Source organism: Poromitra crassiceps (assembly GCF_964638095.1).
Source record: "Poromitra crassiceps genome assembly, chromosome: 21".
Taxonomy (NCBI): domain Eukaryota; kingdom Metazoa; phylum Chordata; class Actinopteri; order Beryciformes; family Melamphaidae; genus Poromitra; species Poromitra crassiceps.
Window position 1 is genome coordinate 1,456,872 of NC_139638.1, and position 27,285 is coordinate 1,484,156.

A 27,285-nucleotide genomic window follows, 5' to 3' on the forward strand; every position below is an offset into this window, starting at 1 on the left:
ATTATTTGAGGGCAGGGCTGCCCAGAGAGATGGCAGTGCCCCTGGAAGGGTCCAGCCACTATGCCCCCCCCCCCTCCCCCGCACGCGCTTTACTTATATCAACGCTGCAGCTTTCGGAGCCGACTGAATTTTTTTTGGTTAACAGATTATTATTTGGGTCTAAAGCCCTTGCCTGCTCCCGCTTTTTTTTTGCCTTGCGATTTTGGCATCCTGACTTTTGTTTTGCTCCTGGCATTTTGCTATCACCGGTCTTGTTTTGTTTGCTATCACCTGTCTGTGTTGTGTGTTACACCATAAATGGTCCCTCTAGCTGCTGCTGCCCCAAGCAAAATGGTCCGCCCCAAGCCTGCCTTGTTCTTCTTCTTTTGGCTTTCCGGCAGACTAGATGCCTTGCGGCACATTGCTGCCTCTCACTGCACTGGTCGGATGGGGGATTACATCAGAATGGCACTATTCTCCACAGGAGCACTCCTGCCCAAGCATGTTACTGCTGCTGTGTTTTGTGTATTTGTTTGACTCCTTGCAAAAAATAAATTAGTTGCCGCATTTTCAGGATGGGAGATATATTTTAGTGTTAAAAAATAATAATAATTGCCTGGCTCCAGCGCCCCCCCTAGTGGCGACGCCCCTGGAAGCTTACCCCTTTACCCCCCCCCCTTATGGGCAGACCTGTTTGAGGGACATACGTTTGGAGAGGAAAAGGAGAGTGTGAGCCGGAAGGGAGGACAGGGACACAAGGAGATCAGAGGAGCTAGAAATTAGGTGGACATTTTCTACGGCATTTATGTTTTAGTCCTGCCTTTTGGTGGGGCGCAACTGAACGTGTGAGGCTTGGACGGCTCTCACATCTCACAGACAACAGAGCTGGCCAAGAGGGTCAGACCCCCTTCTCACCAAACGCGAACATACGCGATAAACTCGCATGTACTCGCCCTGTCAAGCCCTGCCCCGCTGCTGCAGCTTGGTTGGCTGCCTGCTGTATTTCCGTCTTCTATAGAGAGCTGCAGGGATGACGTATTTTTGTAGTCAGAACGCGGAAGTCCCGGACTTCCTGGTTCTTCACTGTTTCTGTCTATGGGATTTTTAAATGGGTTTTTGCCACGATGCTTCAAATACGGTCTCTGGGCAACGCAAGATTAATCAAACGCGAACCAGAGTTCAGTCGGATAATCTTCACACATGAGGACCACTTTCATGAGTTTTGTAGCGTAAATGCGAGCCCTAGAAGTAAAAAGCTTGAGCTAAGCTAATCCAGAACTACACACTGTCGCATAGGCTTCCACGTCACGTCAGCACTCAACCTGGACTGTTGTTGATGTGTGCACTGATTACCCCGGGCTGAACGGGGCTGAACCAGGTGAGGGAAAGAGAATTTCCGTGTTCGTCCTTTGAAGTGGTGACGTTATTGACGTATATATCCCCATCGACTCAACAGTGTAGTCTCATTTAGCCGTTTGCTAGCTAGCCTCCCTTTTAACGGCACGTAAAAGCTTCAAAACTCATAAAAGTGGTCCTCGTGTGTGAAGATGATATTACTAAACACTTGTTCGCGTTTGATTAAGCTTGCGTTGCCCAGAGAGATTATTAGAAGCATCGCGCCAAAAACCCATTCAAAACTCCCATAGGCGAAAACAGTGAAGAACCAGGACTGTTAGCATCGATGATTTCCAGACTCGTTCCTGCGGCTCTCTATTGGTCTATTTCGGTTTTGGCCCCTCCTCTCATCTTGTCGCTTGCGATGTCCTGACGGCAGGTATCCCAGCATGCTTTGCAAGCTGGTGAGCGACAAGATGGCAGCGAGGGAAGGAGGGGCATTTCGAAATCGACCAATTGAAGACGGAAATACAGCAAGGCAGGGCTGACTGGGCGAGTGCGAGTACATGCGAGTTGATTGCGGGCGGTGTGTAGGGCCCGTCAGAGCGACCAGCCGGCCCGGTGAAGCAGCTGACTACGACGGTGCCAGTCAGCCTGCACCATCGACAGGTAATTCAGCTATACTTCAACAGTCAAACGCCCTACTCTTCATGTAATCTTTGTCAATTCATGTTACAAATGGTCGATGGTAGGGCTACACGATATATCGTTTACACATCGTCATCGCAATGTGCGCATGCGCGATAGTCACATCGCAGGACGTGCGATGTCAAAAGCAAATTAACTCGTCATGTTGCTTGATAAACTCTCACTTTAGGGGAGGAGCCTACTGAGTGAAATCAGGTTCTCTCAAAGGAGAGAGACACCCCGCTACTGTACTCACTCATTTAGTGCTTAGCTTCAACACAACAAACATGCACAAATAGCTCAATTGAATTGTTTTTGCTTATGTTGGGTTGCAGACAGTAGCCCATCTGTAAACGATGTGATTGCGGAGGCGGACTTGTCCACAGCTTGCAGCGCACTAGTATACAGCAGGCTGGCTGCTGTAACTCATGTCCATGGAGTGGAGATATTTACTCTTGAAACACCAAAAAGCAAGACCGCAACTTATGACACGAAGGCTAAAGTGATTACTGAGAAGTTGTCCGTGTATCACTGCAGCTGTCTCTCCCCTTCAGTCTCTGATGTTGCATCACATGATAGCAGTAACGTTACGGTAGAGTTAATCATACATAGCGACTCATTTACACAAAACATGTCGGTGAAAATAAAAAGACAATAGACATAGCTGGGCAATTAAATGTATATTTATTACTTTTCACGAATGAATTGTTTGTCACCGGTCGGCTGCATGTGAATCCTCGTCTCTCTGTACTGCCCTGCGTGCGCTCAAAAACCGGAACTCCCCAAATGCGGAGCGTACCACTTGGTAGTTTCTGGAGGGGGGTCAGACCAAGTGTGTGAAGTGGCAGCGGTGTTTCATTGTTGATTTATTGAAATGTTGGAAGAACGAAAGAAGTTGAAAGCAGTGATTATAATCAATTAAATCTAATGTTTTTCTGCAAATAGCATCATTGGGAGGTAGATTCTGGCATTCAATATTAGGGGTGGGCAATATATCAAATTTATATGCATATTGTGATTTGAGACTATATGGTTTTAGATGTTGGATGGTAATATGGTGATACAGCATACATATTGTCTTTCCCTGATTTTAAAGGCTGCATTACACTAAGTGAAGTATAGGCTAGTGACATTTTAAAGTAGAATGTCATAACTCACTCACTTTTTCATGTATGTAAGTCATGGAAATCCCTTGGTCAAAATGTGTATGCACCCTGATAGATGACGCTCTGAGGCCTACCAGTAGGTCACAGCCCAGTGGTTGAGAAACATTAAAATACCTAATTTCCCCTCCAAAATCAGATGGACTCCTCTACAAAATCATCCCAATCATTCTAGAAATATTATTTTCTTTCAAATAGAGCTATTCTGGTAATCTGGTGAAAATCTGTATTTTTTCATATCGCAATATATATCGCATGGGCGGGGAATATCGCAATGTCAGTTTTTTCCAATATCGTGCAGCCCTAGTCGATGGTAATAATATACCTCTAGACACGAGTTTAATTGAGAAGTTGGATATCGACATTTGTCACACTTTGTTAAAACAGCAGAGTGTGCCGCTCAACAGCTTATGAAGGAAGCAGTGTGAAAGGAGTGAATACCTTTGTTAAAACAGCACAGTGTGAAAGGAGTGAATACCTTTGTTAAAACAGCACAGTGTGAAAGGAGTGAATACCTTCAGGGCTCCAGAGTGCGTTTATTTACACGCATTTTCCCACCTTAAAATCAGCCAGTGCACATATATATGCACAATATTTTCATAAATTCAAATTTGTAGCGTCTTTCTCTCTCTCTCACCCTACTCTTGTCCCACAGCGTGCAGAGCGGTCAAGCTAAATCTCTCACATAGAAAGACAGGGGAAATACAAAAATAAAACGTTTGCAATTGCTTCCGAGTGCTTTAGACTTGGGCCGAATCGTTTTCCTTTGAAAATCCGACTGGAAGTCGTATCGTCCTTATCGCTAGTAGAACACAGACAGGACAGTCCACAGCCAGCCATCCATTACCAGACTCACTCGTCGTACCGGAATCGGAGTCACAAACAGATGGAATTAAAATGTGTCAGATGGTGGTTTTGTACACGGGAGAATGCTACCGCTCTACCGTTCTTCCCCCCCCCCCCCCGATTAAATGCTAATTTAATTTATTTATCTTGGTTGCTACTTCACCCTCTGCCGATCTGGGAAGAGCCGAAACTGGCTCCATGCTTCCTCCGAGACATGGGCAGTTTGCCAGCCACTTCTTTTCACCTGACAGAGGAAGCTTCACCGGTAGGACATAGCACGTGGGAGGTTCACGCTATTCCAACCAGTTCCCCTCCCTCTGAACAGGCGCCCTTAACAACCAGAGGAGGAACCACATTAGCAACCAGGATATTGCATGTTTTTGGTGAAGGGGGTTCCTATATGAAGGAAACCCCCAGGAGGCACGGGGAGAACCGCTCTACCGTTCTGACTAACGTTCGGTTGGCTGGCATGACAATGACATCTTAGCGTCTAATGTTAGCATCGCTAGCGGGATGCTAGCTAACTATCAAGCTAATTCTGGGATTACTAACGTTACCAACATGTCATTCAAGATCGCTAAAATGTGTTGTTGACATTAACACATTGAGTGCCAGCCGTTTTTTCAATCCTGTAGGTAAGTTGTGCCAGGTTTTTTTTTGAGGATTCTGGCTCATTTTACAAGAGCCGAGGATTATTTTCTGTTAAGACTTCGTGAACACCAATCATCTAAAAAGAACTAATAGAATGTGTGCTTTCTCTGTCTAAAAGAGTTAGTTTGCAGAGTTAGTAGTTATGTAGATATTAGCCGTTGAGTACAGCATGGTTTCAGAGATTTTCAGAGAGTTTAGAGATAAATGGATTTTTAGAACCACCTCACGTGCCTGTGATTATGGGTGCCCTTGGGCAAGTCTGTATACTGTATTGTGTGTGTGTGTGTGTGTGTGTGTGTGTGTGTGTGTGTGTGTTCGCGCGTTGCTCCGCGGCTCTGAGAGGAAGAGATCTCTGTCCGTTCTTTGCCCCCACAGCGTGTCTGTCTCCCACTCTGTGTGCTCTCTCTCTCTCTCTCTCTCTCCTCTCTCTCTCTCTCGGGACTAGAGAGAGAGAGAGAGAGAGAGAGAGAGTGTGTGTGTGTCTCCAAACTCCTCCCTCCGTCTGTGCTGCGGAGGGAGGAGGCTCCGCGGCCGCTCTCGGCAGTCTGGACTGTAAAAACTGGCTCGTTCGTTTCTTGAGGTGTCGGCTGAGAGCTTTGAAGAAGCTTTTGCGATTCTGGTCTTATTTATGCGCAAAGGTACTCGAGTGTGTGTGTGTGCGCGCGCGCGCGCGTGTGTGTGTGTGTGTGTGTGTGTGTGTGTGTGTGTGTGTGTGAAATCGAAAGAGTTTTCGCCCAGCTATTTCCTTAAAAATTAGACTGGCTTTCCAGCGGACCCGTGGCTGTGGCTTTCTCTGTCTGGAGAGAACTGTCGCCACTTAGTGATCGGTAAAATAGATTATACACATTCTCTTCCTCCAATATTGATATAGAAGACGTAAAAGGGGTTGATTGATGTCCCACCGTCAAAAAAAAAAAAAGTTTATGTAAGACGAGATATCTCGTCTTTGGCACTCAACGGGTGGATTATGTAAGACGAGATATCTCGTCCATGGCACTCAAGGTGTTAATATGACTATGCTGTCTGTTAACGTTTGACCATCTAAGAGCAGCTATCTGCTACGGTTTTTCACTGTCTGCAGTGCACAGTGAGACTTCACAGCACACTGTGGGATATGTCACTACACTAATCACAGTAACGTGAACGTCCACAATCATGACCACCATTACATAATGTTAGGCAAACTACAGATGACTAAATAAATGGTTATCGAGTCATTCTTATCTGGTAAGACCTTCATAGTGCATCATAAGAATGCCTACTTTAATTGAATTAAACTAAATTGTAATGTATCAGAGATTAATCATTGTGTCCTTAAATGTGCTTCTAACTTTTTCAACTTAGGAGCATAATGTAAGGTGATAATCACATCACAGACACCCAGTTCATAAATGCTGCAATACTTAAAATGCAAAGGCTTCCATCAGTGGGCCATAGGCTCAATCCCCACTGTGTTAACTCGGTTGGTGATAGTGACTCTAACAGACGTTTATTGACATGAGAATCTTTGATCGTATCATTTAATAATTTGCCAATATGTATACAAAATGACAAAGAAGGTAATGCTTAAAATGTATTATTGCGGTGCCAAAAGGCATGGTGAAAAATGTGGGTGCACCTAAATTATGTGCTGGTGCACCCAAATTAAAAAGTAAGGTGGTGTAAAAAGTTAGTCTGGAGCCCTGACCTTTGTTAAAACAGCAGAGTGAAAGGAGTGAAAACCTTTGTTAAAACAGCAGTGTGCCACAACAGCTTATGAAGGAAGCAGTGTGAAAGAAGTGAATACCTTTGTTAAAACAGCTGAGTGTGCCGCTCCACAGCTTAAGAAGGAGACTCCCAGCGCTCTGAGGGCAGGGACCATACAGATGTTGAACCTGCCTGTTAAAGACAGCAACAAATGTGTTTAGACATGGAGACGGAAAACATGCTAATTTCAAAATGATGACCAATGACATTTTTCCCCTCGTAATAATACTGTTTGTTTCAATCAATCACTTAATAAAAGTCATGCATGTTCCTTACAAGCACATACACACTTTGTGTGGTTAGTAGCACCACGTTGTAATATCGATTGTCTAATATATGTATCCCTTGTTTTGTTTTTGTTTATTGGGGCTTTAGTTTTATTTTTTATTTTTTTTCTTTTCCGGTAGGCTATCTGAGCCTGTTTTGTATTGTTAAAAAAAAGTTGAAAATAAAATATATTTAAAAATAAAATCACTTAACACATTGAGTGCCAGCCGTTTTTTCAATGCTGTAGGTAAGTTGTGCCAGTTTTTTTTTTGAGGATTCTGGCTCATTTTACAAGAGCCGAGGATTATTTTCTGTTAAGACTTCGTGAACACCAATCATCTAAAAAGAACTAATAGAATGTGTGCTTTCTCTGTCTAAAAGAGTTCGTTTGTAGAGTTAGTAGTTATGTAGATATTAGCCATTGAGTACAGCATGGTTTCAGAGATTTTCAGAGAGTTTTGAGATAAATGGATTTTTAGAACCACCTCACGTGCCTGTGATTATGGGTGCCCTTGGGCAAGTCTGTATACTGTTTTGTGTGTGTGTGTGTGTGTGTGTGTGTGTGTGTGTGTGTGTGTGTGTGTGTGTGTGTGTGTGTGTGTGTGTCTCCAAACTCCTCCCTCCGTAGGTGTGGCTTTGCAGTGTTTTGTCACAGGCGAGTTTGATCCCAAAAAAAGAGAAGGGAATCGCAGGAGCGGGGAAGAGGAGAGGAGAGGCGAGGGGGGGGGGGTTAGACACGGGAGAGAAATTCCTTCGCGATCCCCTTCTTCCAATCTTGAGGCAGCCTACTCCGCTCTGCTGCTGCTGCTGCTGCTCCTCTGGGCTGCTGCTGCTGGCGGCTCTCGGGCAGTCTGGCTTACTGAACGGGCTCGTTCGTTTCTTGAGGTGTCGGCTGAAAGCTTTGAAGAAGCTTTTGCGATTCTGGTCTTATTTATGCGCAAAGGTACTCGAGTGTGTGTGTGTGCGCGCGCGCGCGCGCGCGCGCGTGTGTGTGTGTGTGTGTGTGTGTGAAATCGAAAGAGTTTTCGCCCAGCTATTTCCTTGAAAATTAGAATGGCTTTCTCCAGCGGACCCGTGGCTGCTCGGCTTTCTCTCTGTCTGGAGAGAACTGTCGCCACTTAGTGGTCGGTAAAATAGATTATACATGTAAGACGAGATATCTCGTCTTTGGCACTCAACGGTTGGATTATGTAAGACGAGATATCTCGTCCTTGGCACTCAACGTGTTAACAAAAGTGATAAGCAATCAGAATGGCTTTTTTTTTTTTTTTACATTGGTGCTAAATATATCCCAAATTCTCTCTCTCTCTCTCTCTCTCTCTCTCTCTCTCTCTTTTCACTCACACACACACACACACACACACACACACACACACACACAGTGGCTAATATAACATTTTTAAGCAGGTATAAATATTAGATTCACTATTTAGACAGGCATAAATTCTGACCTGTACTACAAAGAATTAAAAGTTGACAGCCATATTTTTTATATTATGCCTCTCAGTTTCATTACGTCTAATCATATGCAAAGACTAGTAATTTGTGCTTGTGAGCATCCATCCCTAGATAGTAACTTTGCACCATTCTCATCCACCCTGTTGAGCCCCAGCTGGCCAGCTTTATTGGCCCCACAGCAGTACACCAGGCCTGGGAGTGTGAGGACCAGGGTGTGGGCCCCTCCTGCCGAAATCTGGGACACTGCTATCCCAGTCAGAGACAGCACCATGGCCGGCGTGGGCTGCAGTGACACCTCCTTCCCCAGACCCAGCTGCCCATGACTGTTCAAACCCCAGGAGAAGACACTTCCTCCTGGAAAGTGGAACAAAGAATAGTCAAATCAAATCAAATGTTGTTGTTTTATACAATCACAAGCCACATTTGTGGCAATGAGATGTAATACGTCTTTCTGGGTATGAGAAGACTGCAGAATTTACAAGATAATTTCTAGATATGATCTTATGGTGTGAAAATTCGGTACTGCATCGGTGATGTCACAATGCCTCCTTGTGTGTGTCTGTGCCCCATTATGATATCACTGATGACATCATCAGTAGAGCTGGGTATTGGTTCAAATTTCAAGAATCGATTCGATTCCGATTCACAAGGTTGCGAATTGATTAATTTCGATTCGATTCCATTCCATTCCGATTCGATCAATTTCAATATTGATTTGGTTAGTGATACCAAAACGTGTTTTTTGAGCTGTACCCTGAATTACATGACTGTCCAGTTATGTAACACAGGGGTTCCCAACCAGCCAAGTAGATACATGGGGGAAAAAGTTGCAGACCTGTTGTCAATTTTAATTTTAATTTTAGTTACACGTATATTTACTCACCAGGTGGTGACAAAGGGTAAATAACAACCTTTTCATCTGTCAATAAAGACACTTTCACAATTATGCACAGTGATTTGATTTCAGCCTATATAATTTCTAAAAGTAGATATTAATGATCAAACATTTCCACACACAGCATAATATTTTAGCCTGTTTATTAAAAAAAAAAAAATCTAAAAAAAATCTAAAAAAAAATCGATCTCTGGACATATGAATCGATAATCGAGGATTCAAATAAAAATTGATTAAAAATCGGAGAATCGATTTTTTTAACCCAGCCCTAATCATCAGTGTGTGTGTGCCCCCCTATGACATCACTGATCAGTCTTGTCACAATGCCTCATTGTGTGTGTGTGTGTGTGTGTGTGTGTGTGTGTGTGTGTGTGTGTGTGTGGGTGTGTGTGTGTGTGTGTGTGTGTGTTTGTGACATCACTGATCAGGCTTGTCACAATGCCTCCGTGTGTGTGTGTGTGTGTGTGTGTGTGTGTGTGTGTGTGTGACTTATGACATCACTTTTGACATCATCGCTGATGACATCATCACTTATGACATCACTGATGACATCACATCATCATTAACTAATTAGCCTAATTAAAAATGCAGGCTCCGTCAGGTCACCCGCACCGGTGCCCTTTACACACTAGGGATGGGACTCGATACCCGGGTCCGTAAGGACCCGGGTATCGATAAGCCGAAACCCGAAAATCAATAAGGTCCGACCTTATCGATACTGTTATCGAGTAGTGGCCGCTGCGCTGCGCTGCTGGTCCGCTGCGCAGAGTGCTTCCCCTCTCTGATCTGTGCGCTGGATTCGCTGTGAAACGCCCTGTCACTGACTCAGTCAAGCCTGTGTGCTGCCGTGTCGTGCACGTGATTGACTGTAATACAATTTTTAATTCGATTAAGAATTGAATCACGTGCATCAGGCGTGATGCGAAACGCCCCCTTTTCACTGCTCCTTTGATCATTCATTTGGTTGCGATTGCGAACACAGACACAGGAGGAAGCGACAGGATGGCTGAACGTCTGAAACGCTCAAAAGCTTGGCTTCACTTCATCAAAGTCAAAGACAAGCCTGTAGCCAAATGCCAAATCTGTGACAAGCTGATTGCTGGGTGGAAACACATCCTCCATGAATAAGCACCTTCGTTTGCCATCAAATAAAAGCGAAACCTTTGACTGTCTTCGCAAGGAAACCCCGTCTGCTCCAATCGCAGCATCATCATCATCCACCCAAGGTATGCATTGTCCACGCCTCCACGGCAAATCCCGTTCGTTGACATAATCCACTTGATAAAATAATCCCAAAATATGCGCTTTCAGGCAGTGATGAAAGTTCCTTGTGCCATGCGTCCTGCTCTGTGACAACTCATGACATGTAGCCTACCGTTGTCCCACCATTAGGAGGGCAAGCGGCAATGTAGCCTAATAGCCTACTGTAGGTGAAAGTGGGTATAGAGCATTGATTGTATATATTAGGTATAGAGGCTATTCTACCCAGTGTGGATATTCAATGTGTTTTCCGTAAAAAAAAAAAAATAAGAAATAAGCCCAAATAGTTTGCAGTCCACAATAAATGTGTTTTCACAGCAATATAAAATTGAGAGAGGGAATTATGACCTGTTTAACTCCTAACAGCTTGTTATAGACTATACAAAATACTAATGCCAAGATTTTTGTTTCAATCAAAGCAAATATTTAAATGAGAATACAACCATTAATTTTATAATAATTTGAATGGGGCCTACCCACTATTTGCATGTCATGTGGGCCCTATTCCTTTTCAAATAAATGCACAGCAACAGCATCAGCAGTTTTTGTTTATTGGAGACGAGGCTAATCCTTCTGTTCAGAAATGAAACAGTCACAGACTCACAGTTAACACATTGACTGCCAGCCGTTTTTTTTTTGCTGTAGGTAGCTTTTGCCAAGCCGTTTTTTTGAGGATTCTGGCTCATTTTACAAGAGCCGAGGATTCTTTTCTGCTTGGAGTTTGTCAACACAAAGTTCACAAAAGTACTAATAGAATGTGTGCTTTCTCTGTCTAAAAGAGTTAGTTTGTAGAGTTAGTAGTTATGTAGATATTAGCCGTTGAGTACAGCATGGTTTTAGCGTCTGAGACAGGAAGCTGAGATAATCGCAGTTTTGTGAAATTCAATCAAACAGGCAGAACAGTCACTTTAACCATTTATTTTTGGCATCAGTGAGAGATCAGACATCCAAACAATATAGTTCCGAACGCCCTCTCCTTCAACTCCTCCCTCCGTGGGCGTGTCTAGTGGCTTTCAGCCTGCGTTTGTCACAAGTGAGTGCTCTGCTGCTGGGAGTTTGAGCAGCGTCCCTCCCTGGCAGCGAGTTTGAGCAGCCTCCCTCCCTGGCAGCGAGTGTGGATAGGTCTCACTCGTCTCTTGGGTTTGAGAGCCCCGATGAAGCCCCGTGCGACTCTAGGCTTTATGCTGCCCACACAGTCCATTTCTGGAACCCCCCACCGCAGCAGCGCGAAAGCGTCCCCGCCTACAGTATGAGAATGAGGCTCGTTCGTTTCTGACTGTAAAATCGCCAAGCCATTTCCGCGGGAGGCGGCTGCTTTTGGTTGACTTTATCTCTGTCGGGAGAGGACCGTCGCCACCTAGCTGGTCGGTAAAATAGATTATACACATTCAATACTTCCAATATCTCCATAGGAGACGCGGGGGGCATTGATCCACGTAGCACCGTAAAAAAAAAAAAATCGAACCGCTGGATTTTTTTTGACGTATATATACGTCAGTGGCAGTCAACGTGTTAAGCAATAAAAAAAACAGTTCTGTAAAAAAAAAATGTCGTCATGTCTTTCCACCAAATAATACAAAAGAAAAGTATCGATAGTGGACCCGATAAGGACCCGGTTCGTTAAGCAGACTCGAAAATGGTATCAATATCAATAAAAATTTACGAGTCCCATCCCTATTACACACCCTGAAAGTTTCAGCCCGATCACACGTAAAACTGCATAGCTGTGGCCGGACACAGAACTTGAAACATTGCCCACATACTAAATTTTATATCCTATATACTATGGGCTCGCGCGGCCTCGACCGCCCTGCAGCTGCCCGCTGCGCATCGCATACACAGCTCGGCCGCCACGTGGCCTCACCTGCACTATGACATCACTGATGACATCATCACTGAACTTATGACATCACTGATGACATCATCATTAGGTAATTAGGGCAATCACCTAATAAAAAAATCCGGCTCCATCAGGTCACCCTGGTGCTCTTTACACCCCCTGAAAGTTTCAGCCCGATCGCACGTAAAACGCCATAGCCGTGGCCGGACAGAATTATGCTCACATGCACGCACACACACGGACACTTCTCCTTCTTACAGACAACCTGAAACCATAATGCCTCCAGCCTGGCTATAGGCATAATCATTTTGCAGGTTTTCCAGGAGTTTGGAACCCCTGTGGAGGGAATCTGTGGTGCAAGTATAACATTCTATAGTTTATATTTCCTTCTGGTGAGAATGAGATATAAATCCTGAGTTTATGGCATGTTGCGTCTGTGGCTCATTGAGGCTACAGGATTGTTAAGAACACTGTTTATGGGTGCACTTTTTTGGGGAGTGACCATGACCAAACTCATGCCAACTCGTGTTTAGCTTTGGCATGCTCAACCAGAGTTTCTCTGGCTTGAGCCGATTTCCCCAACCCCATTAGTTTCTTACCTTTAGTCAAGGCCAAAGAATGGGAGTTTCCACAAGCAACTTGAATCACTGGTATTGGCAGATGTATGTCAACCGGACTGTATGTTAATAGGAAAATCATACATTAGCAAATAAAAAAGATAATTTCTTCATACACAGGTGTCTTTATTTTATGTAATGTTTATTGAGTTGCTTTTGCCTCTTCTGAAAGTCCTCTTATGAATGACAGGGTTTCCTCTATATGCATTTAGTAGCGGCGGCCCCCCGCTGCTAAATCCTGGCCATCACTGCTTCAAAATAAGAGAACATATTTTGGGGGGACCTGGCCAAGAAAAGCAGTTATACTTAAACTGTTATAGAAAAGTAAATCCGTACAATTCTCCCGGCCGGCGGCAGCACACGACACGCGCTGACCCTATGTGAACCTGTGTTCTTAAAATGTACCTATAGGCCTAATTCCACACTAAAAGAAACAGGGAAAATTTGGACGTGTTGTTATTTATAGGTTATAGCATTGATTTTCTTTGTCTGGCCCACTTGAGAGCAAATTGGGTCCAGTGTGTTCCGTGAACTAAAATGAGTCTGACACCCGTGACGGCCTGCACAAGCTAGACAATAATGTTACATTTGCAATTAGCCAACATTCAAACTCTGACAAGTGAGGATCATTTTACCTGCATGTAAAAATGTGTTAATGCCCATGCTTGTTACTAGGCGATCTTAACGCCACACTAATATATTCTATAGACTTCTATAGTTAGGGATCTTTTTACAGCTCTTGCAAAAAGGTAAAAGAAAAAGGCACGCACATCCAAAAGTTAAAAGTTAAAAGCAGGTGCAGGACCGAAGTGCAAGTGAAGAAGAGAAGTAGAGTCCACACACCGGTAGATGCTGCTCCCAAAATGTATTCAGGAAGGGCTTTGCCCCAAAACGTCACACGCTTGTGGTAACTGAATACATTTTGGGAGCAGCATGGGACTTTGCGGACTCTACTTCTCGTCTCATCTTCTTTACAGAACTTGCCTTGGCCATTCGGACGCTGTGTCGAGGGGACGGCCCAGCTGTCCGTCCCTCCCGCTTCCCCAAGAGATGACCTCTCCGCCACGCACAGCAAGACTGTGGTCCTGACCGCAGGCCACCGCCCACACATTGCCGGCCAGAAACTCAACACAGCCTGGCACAGGACAACAGAGAGAGAAAGAAAGACAGAAAGACAGAGAAGTATGCATACATTCACTAAATAAAACTAGGGATGCACCGATCGATCGGCACGTGACCGGAAATGGCCGATTTTCACGTGATCGGCCTCGATCGGTGATCTGTTCCGGTCACTCTAAATAGCCGATTCTGTGAGCCGATTTTCACATGACGTGCGCGCACCCCAAAGCACCGAGACAGGCACCCAGCCACCACACCATACACGCCAGCATACCTTCCTCGTTGTGGATTTTTTTCACCGTCAGTGAAGTAGACAAAGCTCGCAGTTTGTCACACATGCAAGTCGAAAATAAGCCGTGGAGACAGAGGTGCGGCCGTGTCCCGCTCGGCTGGAGTCCAGTCAGAGCGGCTCGCTTCACCTCACTGGCCCCCCTCTCTCTGCTCTCTCTCCCCGGGAAGCGGTGCTCCAGCAACCCGCCACCGCGCACAGCCGGCTTGGCGAGTGTGTCCAGTATAACCATTCCCCGACCTGCTTTTCCATTCCACATCAGCGCTGCTGCCTGCAGCCTGTCAAGTCATGTTGTAACGTGACGTGGATACAGGAGAGACTATTTGTTTCGTATTGCAAATAGAACGACATGAGAACGACGGACATAATAATAAAAATGCATCGGACTCACAAGTGTGCAACGTTTTCTGTGCGTGACGATATTTTTTCGGATGGCAGATAAAAATACGCATACCAAACTTCGGACTGTGTGTAAACTCCGCCTGATATTCAGACTGAAGATCGTTACTGTAACTCATAAACTCATTTCCCCTCTACTCAAGAGGACTGGTCTGGAGCCAGTCTATAAACTCCTTGTCCATGGATCATTTTGATGTTCTGTTGCACCTGTTTTCTTTTGGAAAAGTAAATGCATGATAGCTGTGGGATATAGGCTATTGGATTTAATTTAATATTTGTATTCATTGTATTTGCACAAAAAAGCTCTGTCCAGTAGCCTAACCTGGAACACTTTTATTTTGAGATGTGTTTGAGTGAGAAGGTCCTACTTCATGCAAATGATAAGAATTGTTTATTTGTTTATTTGGATCCCCATTAGATGTAAGAATTGTTCTATGAATCTTAATTTTTAAACAAAGTTACAAAAACGTTTGTGTAAGCTGTCAATTGTTGTTTTTAGAAAAAAAAATCGGAATCGGCAAAAATCGGTATCGGCAAGTCAGACTATTCAAAAATCGGAAATCGGAATCGGCCAAGAAAATGGCAATCGGTGCATCCCTAAATAAAACCAAACAAAAATCATCCCAATGAGATTAGTGACAGGAAATCTGCTAGTTTAGGCTACTAGGCATCTCGCGCGGTCGATTCCTAGGCTTGCTGGCCCTGCAGCTTGCAGCTCAGCCACTGTGCGGCCTCGACCGCCTGCAGCTCGACCGCTGTGCGGGCTCACTTGCTCCCTCACCTGCTGTGAGGGCTCACTTACTCTTATGACATCACTGATGACCACTGCACGTCGCAGCCTCGCCTGCTCTAGAACATCACTGATGACATCATCACAGATGACATCACTGAATTAGGGCAGTCACCTAATTAAAAAATCCAGCTCCGTCAGGTCACCCATTATCACTAATGGCATCATCACTGATGACATCATCACTGAACTAACACTATAGCCTCAGGCTTAGGGCAATTAATCTGCCCTAAATTAAAAAATAAACCTGCTCCGTTAGGTCACCCACACGGTGCTCTTTTCCCCCCCTGAGAGTTTCTGCCCAATCGCACGTAAAACGGCATAGCTGTGGCCGGCACAAAAATTGGGTACTGAAGTCATGATTTTTGACCCTTTTCCATGTCTCAATTAGAAAGGAAAAATGAATTATACTTTAGTACCCCGATTAAAACAGACATTGCCCACATTGGCAAATTTATAGATAGCACTAGTCTCAAAACTACGGGGAGGGGCATAAATTAACGATTTTCAGTAGACCCTGATTCTTTATTGTTGGCTGTTGGCTCTCTGAGCGAGTAGCCCCTAGCTGCAGAACCGGAGAACCCAGTCAGCAGAAGCAGTCGCCTCGCAAATAGTCGCCGCACCGCACAAATAGTTGCCATCGTAGTTCTTCGCAACAGCGCCGCCGGGGAGTGAGAAGGACATAAAAGATCATTAATTCTAGACACAGAGCACATGGAGAGAGACAGACAAGAGAGAGAGAGTCAGAGAGAGAGTCGAACAAATTATGGACGTGAGTAGCCTACTAGCGTTAGCTAGCACTAGCACTACTTACTGAATATGAATCACAGACATTATGAATGGTAATTGATCAAGCCGAAGTGGCAACAAGCCTTTGTCAAAGATGAGAATGTGATGCTACCTAATGCAAAAATGGAGCGTTTCTTTGGAACTGTGATTTGGAGTTGTCCAAGTTACCAATACATGTATCTGTCTTTCATAAGCAAGTTCTACAATATTGAAACTGCTGTTTAAACACAACTTTACTTGCCCATGATGTTCCAATTGGAAACAATAAATGTAGCCTATCTTGTTTAACCGCGGTTCGTGGTCTTAAAGGGATACACACACAAATGCTGCATCAGGTATCAATGGGTTAAGAAAAAAATCTTGTCTTTGTAGAGTGGTGGAAGAAGGGTATTTGGTCTATTACACACATCATGGATGACAGGCAATTTATAATGTTATAATGAATATTGTTTTTCCACTGTTCTTTATTTGTTCCTTTCCTATTATTTCTTAATAATTTAGTTCTAATTCCCTGGCTTATGTGATTTTTGTGTAGGCCTACTGTTGACACCTTGCTATGTTGTATTGAGTATAGTGTCCACTGTGAGGGGGGGGGGGCTAACACATTTGATTGCCTGTAATTTTTATATAATTTGTGAAAGCAAATAAAGAATTCAAATGTGTGTTTGTGTGAGTGAGTGAACAGAGTGAGTGAGTGAGTGAGTGAGTGAGTGAGTGAGAAAGGGAAGGAAGCTTGTGGTTAAGAAGAAGAATTTTTAAGATTATTGTCATTTCTGATGTTTTCATTAGGGATGTAGGGATATTGGAATGATTATTTATGATATTTGAAAATTAAACCAATCAGTAAAATAAGAAAAGAAAGTGCAATTCTTGTTCAAATTATTGTTCTTTAATTTTTAAGATTAATAAGTGTTGAGATCAAAATGTATGCACAGAAAAACATTGTGTATTCTTTAATTGTGGCGTCGTCAACTCGCGCATGCGTAGGCCTACTTGCGTGGGCTATCTGTGCGGCCGAAGTAGCATTTTAACATCGCTAGGTGGTGCTGTCACGCTGAAGATATCTTTGCAGCAACTCAAGCTGCTGGTTGGGTTCTCCCCCGGTTCTGCAGATAGGGACTATTGCCCTGAGCAGCAGCGCTGTTGCTCCAACTTTCATTTGTGTGAGCTTGTCCGGAGGAAACGAAAGTGAGACCTAAAGTTGAGTTTCCTACTGTAAGTAACCTAGCTGTAACAACTAACATTACAGCACTTCACAGTTCAACTCAATGAAAACAAATACAACTATTTGTTATTTCTTGGATAATGTTAACTGACATATCGTATCAACTCATTCATGTAAAATATAGGTCAATCTCTATCTTACAACATCAAAGACCATCAATTGCTCTTGACAATGAATATTACAGTGAATTTGAATCAGCTGCCCAGACTTTTCGAAACTCTTTCAACACCGACCTGGTGCCTTTGCATCCGCGACAGTCCTTCGGAATTGCTGTCCGTGAGAGATGCGTCCACATGAGAGAAGGATCCCCGCTCTGGTGAGGACGAAGGCTTGTTTCTCCCCACAGCCAGGGCCGTAGCTAGCTATGAGGACGGGGAGGTCCGGACCTCCCCTAATATTTCAGAGATTTTTTTAATATTTCAGAGATTTTTTTTTTTTTTTTTTTTTTTTTAGCCTTTATTTAACCAGGTTTGTCCCATTGAGATCAAAGATCTCTTTTACAAGAGAGACCTGGCCAAGAAACAGCAGCAACACAAAGTTACAACAAACAAACACATAAACACATACAATTGAAAAACATTAAAATGATCAAATAAAACATTTGCATACAGACAGCCTGTTCTCAAGAGATTTTACCATAGCCTTAAAACCATTTAAGGTTACTAAGCTATTAAGTTTAAGATCAGACTGCAGACTGTTCCATGCGGTGGGTGCAGAGAACCTAAAAGCTTTCTTCCCCAATTCAGTTCGGACTTTGGGAACAGAAAATTGTAGAGTGTCCTGAGAACGAAGATTGTAAAAAAATAAAACAATCTGCATGGAAAACAGGAAAAGCATGAAAAACACGGGATCGCTTTTATTTTGAAACGAAAGGCAGGTCAGGCAGGAAGTCATCTGACGCCGCGTCCGCGGTAACTTGATTCTGAGAGAGCAGCAGCATGGTGGTGAGTGATGACTGTCTGTCTGCCTGGCGAGATAATTGAAGGTGAGCGAGCTGCGAGACAGTGAGCGAGTGAACGACAGACAGTGAGTGACACACACTGACAGATTTTTTAGCAACAACCAAGAAAGTAAGTGTCTAGTCTGTCTAAGTAATGTTACCTGTGTGACACGTTGGGATGCTACTGGCTAATCATGCATGATGCCAATTGCCAAGCTCCCGAAGTCAGGTATGCAGGTGGCTATATGCATGGTTTCAGTTTCATGACCCAATAAGTAACAAAAAGAGGTGGTGTAAAGTTAAAAACAACATAATATATTTTATTTTATTTTTCAATCGTTCCTATCAGGAATAAATAAATGTTATTTTTCATTTGGAATATACTAAACTGTATATATACACTGACACATATATTACTCTAAATATGGCTTAAAAAGGGGGAAAAAAAAACTCAATTTTTTTTCGCCGGCGCCCTAACGGGCGCCGCCGAATACGCCTCCCCTTGCTGGACCTCCCCTATTTCGGAACCCTGGCTACGGCCCTGCCCACAGCAGATGTCTTCTACAAGCTTGGGGACAGTCCACGACACGGGAGAGAGGGCTGGTCCACTGGGGATGTCTCCCCAACAGTACACCTGCTGCATGGCTCACTCACTGAGTGCGAGTCCGCGACACACACACTACTGACCACTTTGCGACTCCAGCATCAACCTCACTTTCTCAAATAAGGATGCCTTCACGGGCTGTCGGGAATATCACCAGTCTGTGGACGCAAAATTGCCAATCGCCCCCCCCCCCTCCCCCCCCCACACACACACACACACACAAAAATCATGATGCCTATTCACCTTATGTAGCCACGCCCACATGACCCAATTGTGTTATAACTTCCTGTTCAAAACACCTGTATTTTATTTATCCACTTTTGTTTGGTTAGGGAAGTGAGGGGCGGGTTTAGTATGGTTTGTTTATTGTTTTGGGTACGGCTCTTCTCTGTAGTTAAAAAATAAAAACTGCTACACTGAGAACTGCAGATCCTGATCCAGCTGTCTTGTCTTTGGGAATGGGAAGAGTGGGGGCACCTCATGTCATGTCTGGGCTTCTCTTGTGCCAGAGGCATAACACTGGTCACTACTAGTACTGTACTGTCACAGGAAGTGTAAACACAATAGTAAGTAACTGGCTGAACCCCTGTGTTGGAACGTTGGAACATAAGGTGAATAGGCTACCTAATTCATTTAGGAATGCTTTTGGCTATAGTGCACCAAATTATGCTTTTATCGCAAAATACATAACTGCCCCACTATGTAAGACGTGACCGTCACCCTATACAAATTTTGATACAGGATCCACTTTATTTAGGCTACTTTTTTTATTAAAAGCTTTGAATTTCCAGCAAGTAGGCTATGTGTAGGCCTGCATTGAACATACATAAGTAGGATCTTACAAGGACACCCTGAAGGCAGCATGAGGAGAAAACAGATTTGGTCAGTCAAACCCACAGACCTATCTGTCTGTTGTTGGATTGTTTCTGATTGGCTGTTGAATGAAGTAATGACTTTAAAATTAAGGTCAGAATCGTCATCTGGTGGCTCACTGGGTTGAGTGTAGGCTACCAGATAAGCTCAGTCCTTCACGGTGACCCGGGTTCAAATCTGCCCTGTGGACATCTGTTGCATGCAGGGTGCGAAATACAGGGGGTCTCGGGGGGTCCGAGGCCCCTTGATTGACAGTTGAGACCCCCTGAAGCATCAACAGCAAAATGTTGGGGGGTCTCTGGAAAAGTCTGCAATTGTCACTAAAAATTTAGATTAAAAGCTTAGGCTACTATGTCCAGTATTCATTTTTCAAGACATTTATTCAACATTGTGTTTCCCTGCCATTGAATACCCGGTTCTTTCTGATAAAGCCTCCTTCCATCGGTGGCACTGTTGCAAATGGTCCGCTTTCACCACAATCCAATAGTTTAGAAGATCCCAAATGGACCTGCTTCGACATCGACACGGTTAAAAATACAGACTAAATATGTCAAAGAGAAAGTAAAGTTCATTACTTGCGAATGTTGGATCCACTTCTAAAAAGAGGAATCAGAACAACTCAAATGTAGCGGAGGAGACACCAGGGCACTAGGTAGGGGGACCCCCCGATTGCCACTGGGTATTTCGCACACTGGTTGCATGTTCTCTTTCTCACACACACCTCTGTGTCTTTCTTTCACTATACGTCTGTCAATAAAGCATAAAATGCCTGAAAAAAGTATAAAATTTAAAAAAGCATAAAGAAAAATTATGTTTAAAAAAAACTATTTTCTTTAAAGGTTTTCAGAGACTTTTTGACTCGGGCGCGCATGCATGCACGCACACACACACACACACACACACACACACACCAGATTAATGTTGATTTACAGCTGGATGTAAAAAATATATAGCCTGGCTGAACATTTATTTGTTGTGGTATAATGGGCAAAAAAGAAATCTGCATCTTGAGTTGCATAAATGATAGAAAATGTATAGCCTACTTTTTATACTCCATGTTTAAAGGGTAAAGCTTGCATAACATGAATGGAATAAGTATTTGTATTTGCCAAGGTATCAAGTGCAAAATAATGAGATTATAGCAGCAGAGGTGTAATAACGAAGTACACTAAAGACGAAAGGTGGATATAATCATGTGGTCTAACCAGTGTTTATTATGTAAAACAAAAATTATATGAATTTATTTGTATCAGAGGAGAAAGAAGCTTTGATTTGGGAGCAGGCAGTGGCACAAAAACTGCTCTTAATCTAGACATCATTCTGCACATTGTATGTTTTGGGAAAACACCAAATCTAAATGAATATGGTGAAATGTTGCATCTTACCCTTTGTTATAAATCCAACAATGTCATTATACATGTTAATACCGCTAAACTGCACTAGGGTGTAAACGTATCCAATGTTGTTTAAAGCATTATGGAATATGATTTTAACATTGAACATGAATAAGTGTCATCAAGCAAAGTATGATAATTTTTTAAGATTTAAGAGCATTATATACATATATAAAATAATTGGTTTTGGTGGCAAAATACCTCAAAAGTAGGCTAACAAAGAAATCAACAGGTAGGCTAAGGTAAACAGGAATAGATTATATTTTGAAACTAACTCTCCCTCCTCACCTAACCTGTCTGTTGTGCATTATTCCTTCCAGAAGAGTCTGTTGTGATTAATAGCCCATAAGCCTGTTGTGCATCGTCCTCTTGGCTGGGTATCTCTGGTAGATGGGCAACAGATCAGATTATGAGGCCATTTACACCTGGCGTTAACATGTGTTTTCTGTGATCAGATTGCAATCAGATTTGTGTTTTATCACTTGAAATGCCAGGTGTAAACACCCCCAAAACGCATTGAAGGATTGCAATCTGATCGGCCAAACCACCTCCAGAGGTGGTCAGGGATGCATTGTGTACACATTGAACACAAGTAATGTGTCCTCTCAATCTGGATACAGCAACTTTATGCGGATTGAGAGGACACCCATTTCTGCAATCATGATGTTGAGAGACCCGAAACACCTTACAACCCCAGCTAACATCACTGATGACGCGTCCCAGCGCCCGCTGGGATGCCCCTACCTGTGCTCTCGCCTGAGCAACCACCCGTCTGGACACCGCCGTGCGTCCTTACGCACACACACTTTACCTTTTTGTTCAACCGTCTGGACACCGCCGTGCCGTCCTTACACACACTTTACCTCTTTGCTCGACCGTTTGGACACCGCCGTGCGTCCTTACGCACACACACTGACTTTACCTTTTGGCTTCGTGCCGTTTTTTGGCTTTTAAAACCTTATTAAAAGACAATCTCAGTTTTGCATCATAAACTTGTGTCTGGTTTGGGTTCTTCTGTTTGTTGTGACACAAGCTTGGAGTGTGTTAGGCCTTTACTTTGCACCTCTTGTTCAGAGAACACATGCTGCACACATGCTGAGAAACTCACTGAGACCTATAGGGTATAAGAGCCATGCAATCATTTTAAATGTTTGCACTGGTTTATGGTCTTATGAAGTGTTTTCTTGTAAATGTCTCTTCTGAGTGTTCGGGGGGGGGGGGGGCTGTGTGGTGGACACTAAATGGACACTAGATGGTAGCATCTCACACCAGAAGGGACAGGATGGTGGGGGGAATGGGGAAGAGAAGGAGGTGTGTCTTACATAGGGGTTGCCTTGAAAGGTGTGTCATACCTGTGAATTGTTTGTTGGAAGTCACGAGTAAAGACAAGGGCTGGGTTTCCCAAAAGCTTCTTTGCGCTAAGAAGCTAATTCAACCCTTCTTAAGGCCCCCTTAAGAAGCAAACGCGTTTCCCAATTGCTTCTTTACGAAGGCATGCGTTTCCCAAAAGCTTCTTAGCGCTAAGAAGCTTCTTTGACCCTTCTTAAGGCTCCCGTAAGAAGCCAACGAAGCCAACGCGTTTCCCGATTGCTTCTTAGCCTAAAATTATCTTCCAATTATCCTCCGTTAAGAAGGCTGCGTTTCCCAAAAGCTTCTTAGCGCTAAGATGATCTTTCGTTAAGAAGGTTTTGTAAGAAGGGTCTGGAGCCTTCTTAACACCTTCTTAATGACAAAACACTGGCAGATCCAGCCGCGTCAGGCAAAAGGAGATACTTGTGTCCACTGTTCCTCTTGTGTTTTTCCCTTTTTCCTTTCTTTCATGTACCCTTTAGTGTTTAAAATTAGGGAACACTTGAAAATCTCCCCTGTATGTATGGTTACTTGTGTTTTAAATGTTTTACCGTAGGCTATATTCCTCTAATCAGAATGGATTACTTTTATAATGTTGTGGATTTATATAGCACCTTTCACAGAACCCAAGGTCGCTTAAATTCTGTAGTGTTTCTCTGTTTTGTTGTATGCTGTGTATATAAAGCAATTTGAACTGCAGTCCATGTCTGAAATAAATAATGTTTAATAAAGTTTAACATGACCATGATTAGGTGTTAACAGTGTTTCTCAACCACTGAGTCGTGGCCCACTGCTGGGCTCAGAGTGCCATCAAGTGAGCCGCTCCAGTTAAGATGCTTCTTAAGAGCCTTCTATTTTTTTTATTTTTCTCGACTGTTAAGAAGGCGTTTGGGAAACACTTCTTTGGAGCCTTCTTAACTCCTTAAGAAGCTTCTTAACTCCTTAAGAAGCTTCTTAACTCTTAAGAAGCTTCTTTGTTGGGAAACTCAGCCAAGAGCTTTTACCTGCACCCAGCTGTCCGTCTCTTTTTATCGACTTCCACAGTATCATACTTTAGAGGGAAAAATACATCGCTGTGTTGTACTTATCTTAGGACAGCCAGGCCTGTATCTAGAGTTTCGAAATTGGGGAGGTCCAGACATGGCAAGGGGAGGCGGATTTGAGGTTTGTTTCCCCTTTTTTAGCCATATTTAAAGTTATATAGCATTTTAAATAAATAAAAAAAAATACCTTTTTTAGCCATATTCAGAGGAATATCTCATTCTAAATCAACATTAGGATAATACTGTTGTGATGTCATTATTCAGTATATTCTCTTTCATGTCACCACCTGCTCAGCTCTCCTGTCAACATAATTGTAACTAACAAACACAAACTGTTTTAGCAAAATTCATATCAAAATGACACCTACAAACACAGGTACACAACCCAAGCCGTACACAACACACACAGTCATCATCGATAATAAAAAAAACATACAGAGGGACCTGTTGGCTGGCAAGAACATGTATTTATTCATCATGCATGATTAGCCAGTAGCTTTCCAACGTGTCACACAGGTAACGTTACTTAAGAGACAGACTAGACACTTACTTTCTTGGTTGTTGCTAAAAAATCTGTCAGTGTCACTCACTCACCTCGTCTGTCGTTCACTCGCTCACTGTCTCGCAGCTCGCTCACTTTCAATTATCTCGCCAGGCAGTCACCATGTCTTCCTGCTGCTCCTACCTCCTGCGCTTGTCAAGTGAAATCAAGTTACCGCGGACGAGGCGTCAGATGACTTCCTGCCTGACGTGCCTTTCGTTTCAAAATAAAAGCGATCCCGTGTTTTCCATGCTTTCCATGGAGCTTTTTTTTCTTTTTCTCTGAAATTCTTACCGAGGTCCGGACCTCGGTGACGTCATAGCTAGATACGGGCCTGAGGACAGCTGATTTAAACACATGCCTCCCCACTCAAATATACAGTTGAGGTAATTGAAGTAGGCTACTTTGCTGTAGGTAAGTCATGTTTTATCCATGGAGTATAGGGTTATAAATGTATTTTTCTCCTATACCATGTTGGACTGTATGATTGATTGTTTGTAGAGTGACTGGTCATTTGGAGCTGTTCCTGGAGCCTGGAGGACACGCATCCCTAGCTGCCTGGGTTGTGTCAACTTAAATCTCTGGTACTTATGGAGACATTTCTGAAATGGGATGGGGTGCTAATCCATATATATATATATATATATATATATATACAGTATATATATATAAAATCTGTAATTGATTGCAAAGTTTTTAATATGTTTTATTGCGTCTAGATTAGGGCCTGTTTGTTGGCAAGTACCTGGACAAATCCCTTGTTCAGCTGAGTTTTCGAAACGTTATTCAGGTGAGGTTGAAGAAACACACGCACACACACACAGTTGCGTGTGCGTGCATGCGTGTGTGTGCAGAGAGAGAGAGCTCTCTAGGGAGGCAGAAGTGAAGCTGTGGGGTCATGTGACAATAACAATGGGCGTGGTAAACTATAGCCTACACAGTTGTAATCAACGTTTCCTGCGTCTTGGTTTTGTAGAATTATCTAGTCAGTTGTTTCTCTGGACACATTGATGTACGTGTGTCTGTATTGAAGAGATAACAGAGAAACTGTGATCAAAACAGTCATTCTTCGACATCTATTTGTGTTCACTTCTTGGAAATTAAATGTATTTAACAATTCATCAGTTTGCTTGGGACCACCTGGAACCCCCTCAAAGACCCCTGGTGGTCCCCCCGGACCCCACATTGAGAACCACTGCTCTGGATTAAATTAAAAGACAAACCTTAATTAGGGAAACTAAAATAACAAAACATGACTACACAGTAAATTAGTAATTGTGCAGTTATGTGATGTCTGTCTGTCAGCATCACAATCTCTCATCTTCTTCAACAGCTCTCTGGCTCCCTCTGCTGCTGACAACTGAAGAACATATTGCCTATTATTTTATGTGCTCATATTCTGTTTTATTTTCCCTGCTGAGTCCGAGCTGCAAAGGTCTAATTTTAACCAATAAATCTATAATTGATGATTTAGTTGAAGACTTCACACTCAACACAAAGCAAGTCAGCAGACGAGGAATATGAAGAGCGTTGCTGTTAAAGAGCACGATCAGCAAAACTTCCCTGCATGATTCAAAGTTATAAAAACAATACAAAGTGCTGAGTGTTAAGTTTATAATTTAGTGCAAAAAGGCTACACAGTACCAATGAAGTGCTACTACTGCATCAACTAATCAAGCTGCTTTCTGCCTTCCCTCAGTCATATTATGTCATGTCAAATATCATCTCAAGAAGTAACACATGGGCATACATCGCATGCTTAGTGAGAAAGACAGTAGTGTTTGGCAATAATATAAATAAATTAATAATTATATGTTTTATTTCTATAGCACTTTTGCAGATAGAGATATGAAACACCTGTGTTGTGTCCTGTTTTTGTTGACATTCACCAAATAAAGTAAATCAATCAATCAATCAAGTGTTTGACAGGGAATAAAACAAGTAAAAGCTAACAGGAATTAATTTAAAACACATTACAGAAGGATCAAATTGCAAAATGCAAGAGAGCAACAGGTAGAAACAAATTGTTTATCAAATCTAAAATGAGTTGTGTGCATGGTTTGGCTCAAATTCATTTCAACCAGTGAAGTCAAGCTTCTGTCCATTGGTCAGTCATAAGCCTTTTTCCCACATGCGTACCGGAAAATTACCTGTAAGTCAATATCGGACATTTCCCTGAATTTCCCTTCACACCTTCACGCTCGCATGTGGGAATCTTGCAGCGAAATTGCCTGTATGTTGGGGGGCGGGGGGAGGGGGGAGCTTGTATGTATGTAGAGAAAGCAAATGCACGAAGCGAAATGTGGAAGTAGTTTGCTTTGATGTGCGCGAATGATTAGATGATGCACTTTGAAGAAGTTGGGATCCATGTCTGAAGAAATAGTTGCTGGTTCGATGTTTATCCGTTCACCTGCGTCGCGTTGAAGCACTTTTTACAGACTGGCTTCGTTTGATGTGTCCGGGCTTGCCTTCGCCTTCGGAAATCAGCACGCCCACACATGAAGCTGACATACTGCTCTTATTATCACAAGATCATTTCGCCAGTTTGCTTTAATGTGCGCAAATGATTAGATTATGCCCGCTGGAACATTAAGCAACGTGTGTAGGCTACACCTCGCCCATGAGAGAAGGACCGCTGTCGCGGAAAATGACTGGACCCGTTTCCCACTTGTGTCCCCTTAAGAGCATACCGCTCTTCTGACTGGCTTGAAACTGGTGAAATGTCCGCGACGACGGGGTCGCGCTTATACCGGCACAACGACTTTCCCACATGCAGGCATTAGACCACGTTCCGGTCATTTAGCGGTACAAAGCGCATGTGGGAAAACGGCTATAGAGTCTTGATTCTCATTGATTTCTTTCAAGACAGCATGTATGAACCTTTTTCAAGATTTTGTTCTCAGTTTGTGGATTGAATCCAGCAGGCTGGCTGAATAGAAAGTGAATTGACCCTTGACCCTGTGCCATGCTTCCAGGTTCAGCTCACCCTGACATCAGTCTCCTGATTTCCATCTAGATTAAGATGAAGCTCTGCCTCTTTTTTTAAACCAGGGGCTTTAGTGACTCAATAAGAGCTCTGTTTATACTCCTATGTTACAATGTTACAATTTACAGTATTACAATGTTACAATTTACAGTGTTACAGTGTTACAAGGTTACAAATTCACTTAGCATACACTTTTACC

The 27,285-nt window shown here is 43.2% G+C and overlaps 2 protein-coding genes across 2 annotated transcripts in view; both read right to left on the bottom strand.

Moving 5' to 3' along the window:
* The window catches only part of LOC310795478 (putative E3 ubiquitin-protein ligase HERC3), a gene marked incomplete at both ends in the record, with an annotated part of 53,570 nt that extends 43,583 nt beyond the window's left edge, over window positions 1–9,987 (bottom strand). The window contains 3 exons of the mRNA XM_083657530.1: window positions 6,448–6,539; window positions 8,259–8,486; window positions 9,933–9,987. Of these exons, the coding sequence (XP_083513656.1) occupies window positions 6,448–6,539; window positions 8,259–8,486; window positions 9,933–9,987 (375 nt within the window). The remainder of the gene's footprint in view (window positions 1–6,447; window positions 6,540–8,258; window positions 8,487–9,932) is intronic.
* LOC310795686 (putative E3 ubiquitin-protein ligase HERC6) overlaps window positions 1–18,938 on the bottom strand; it is a gene marked incomplete at both ends in the record, with an annotated part of 143,213 nt that extends 124,275 nt beyond the window's left edge. Inside the window, 3 exons of the mRNA XM_083657755.1 lie at window positions 12,727–12,803; window positions 13,729–13,879; window positions 18,845–18,938. Coding sequence (XP_083513881.1) covers window positions 12,727–12,803; window positions 13,729–13,879; window positions 18,845–18,938 — 322 coding nt within the window. The remainder of the gene's footprint in view (window positions 1–12,726; window positions 12,804–13,728; window positions 13,880–18,844) is intronic.
* Between the last annotated feature and the right edge of the window lie 8,347 nt (window positions 18,939–27,285).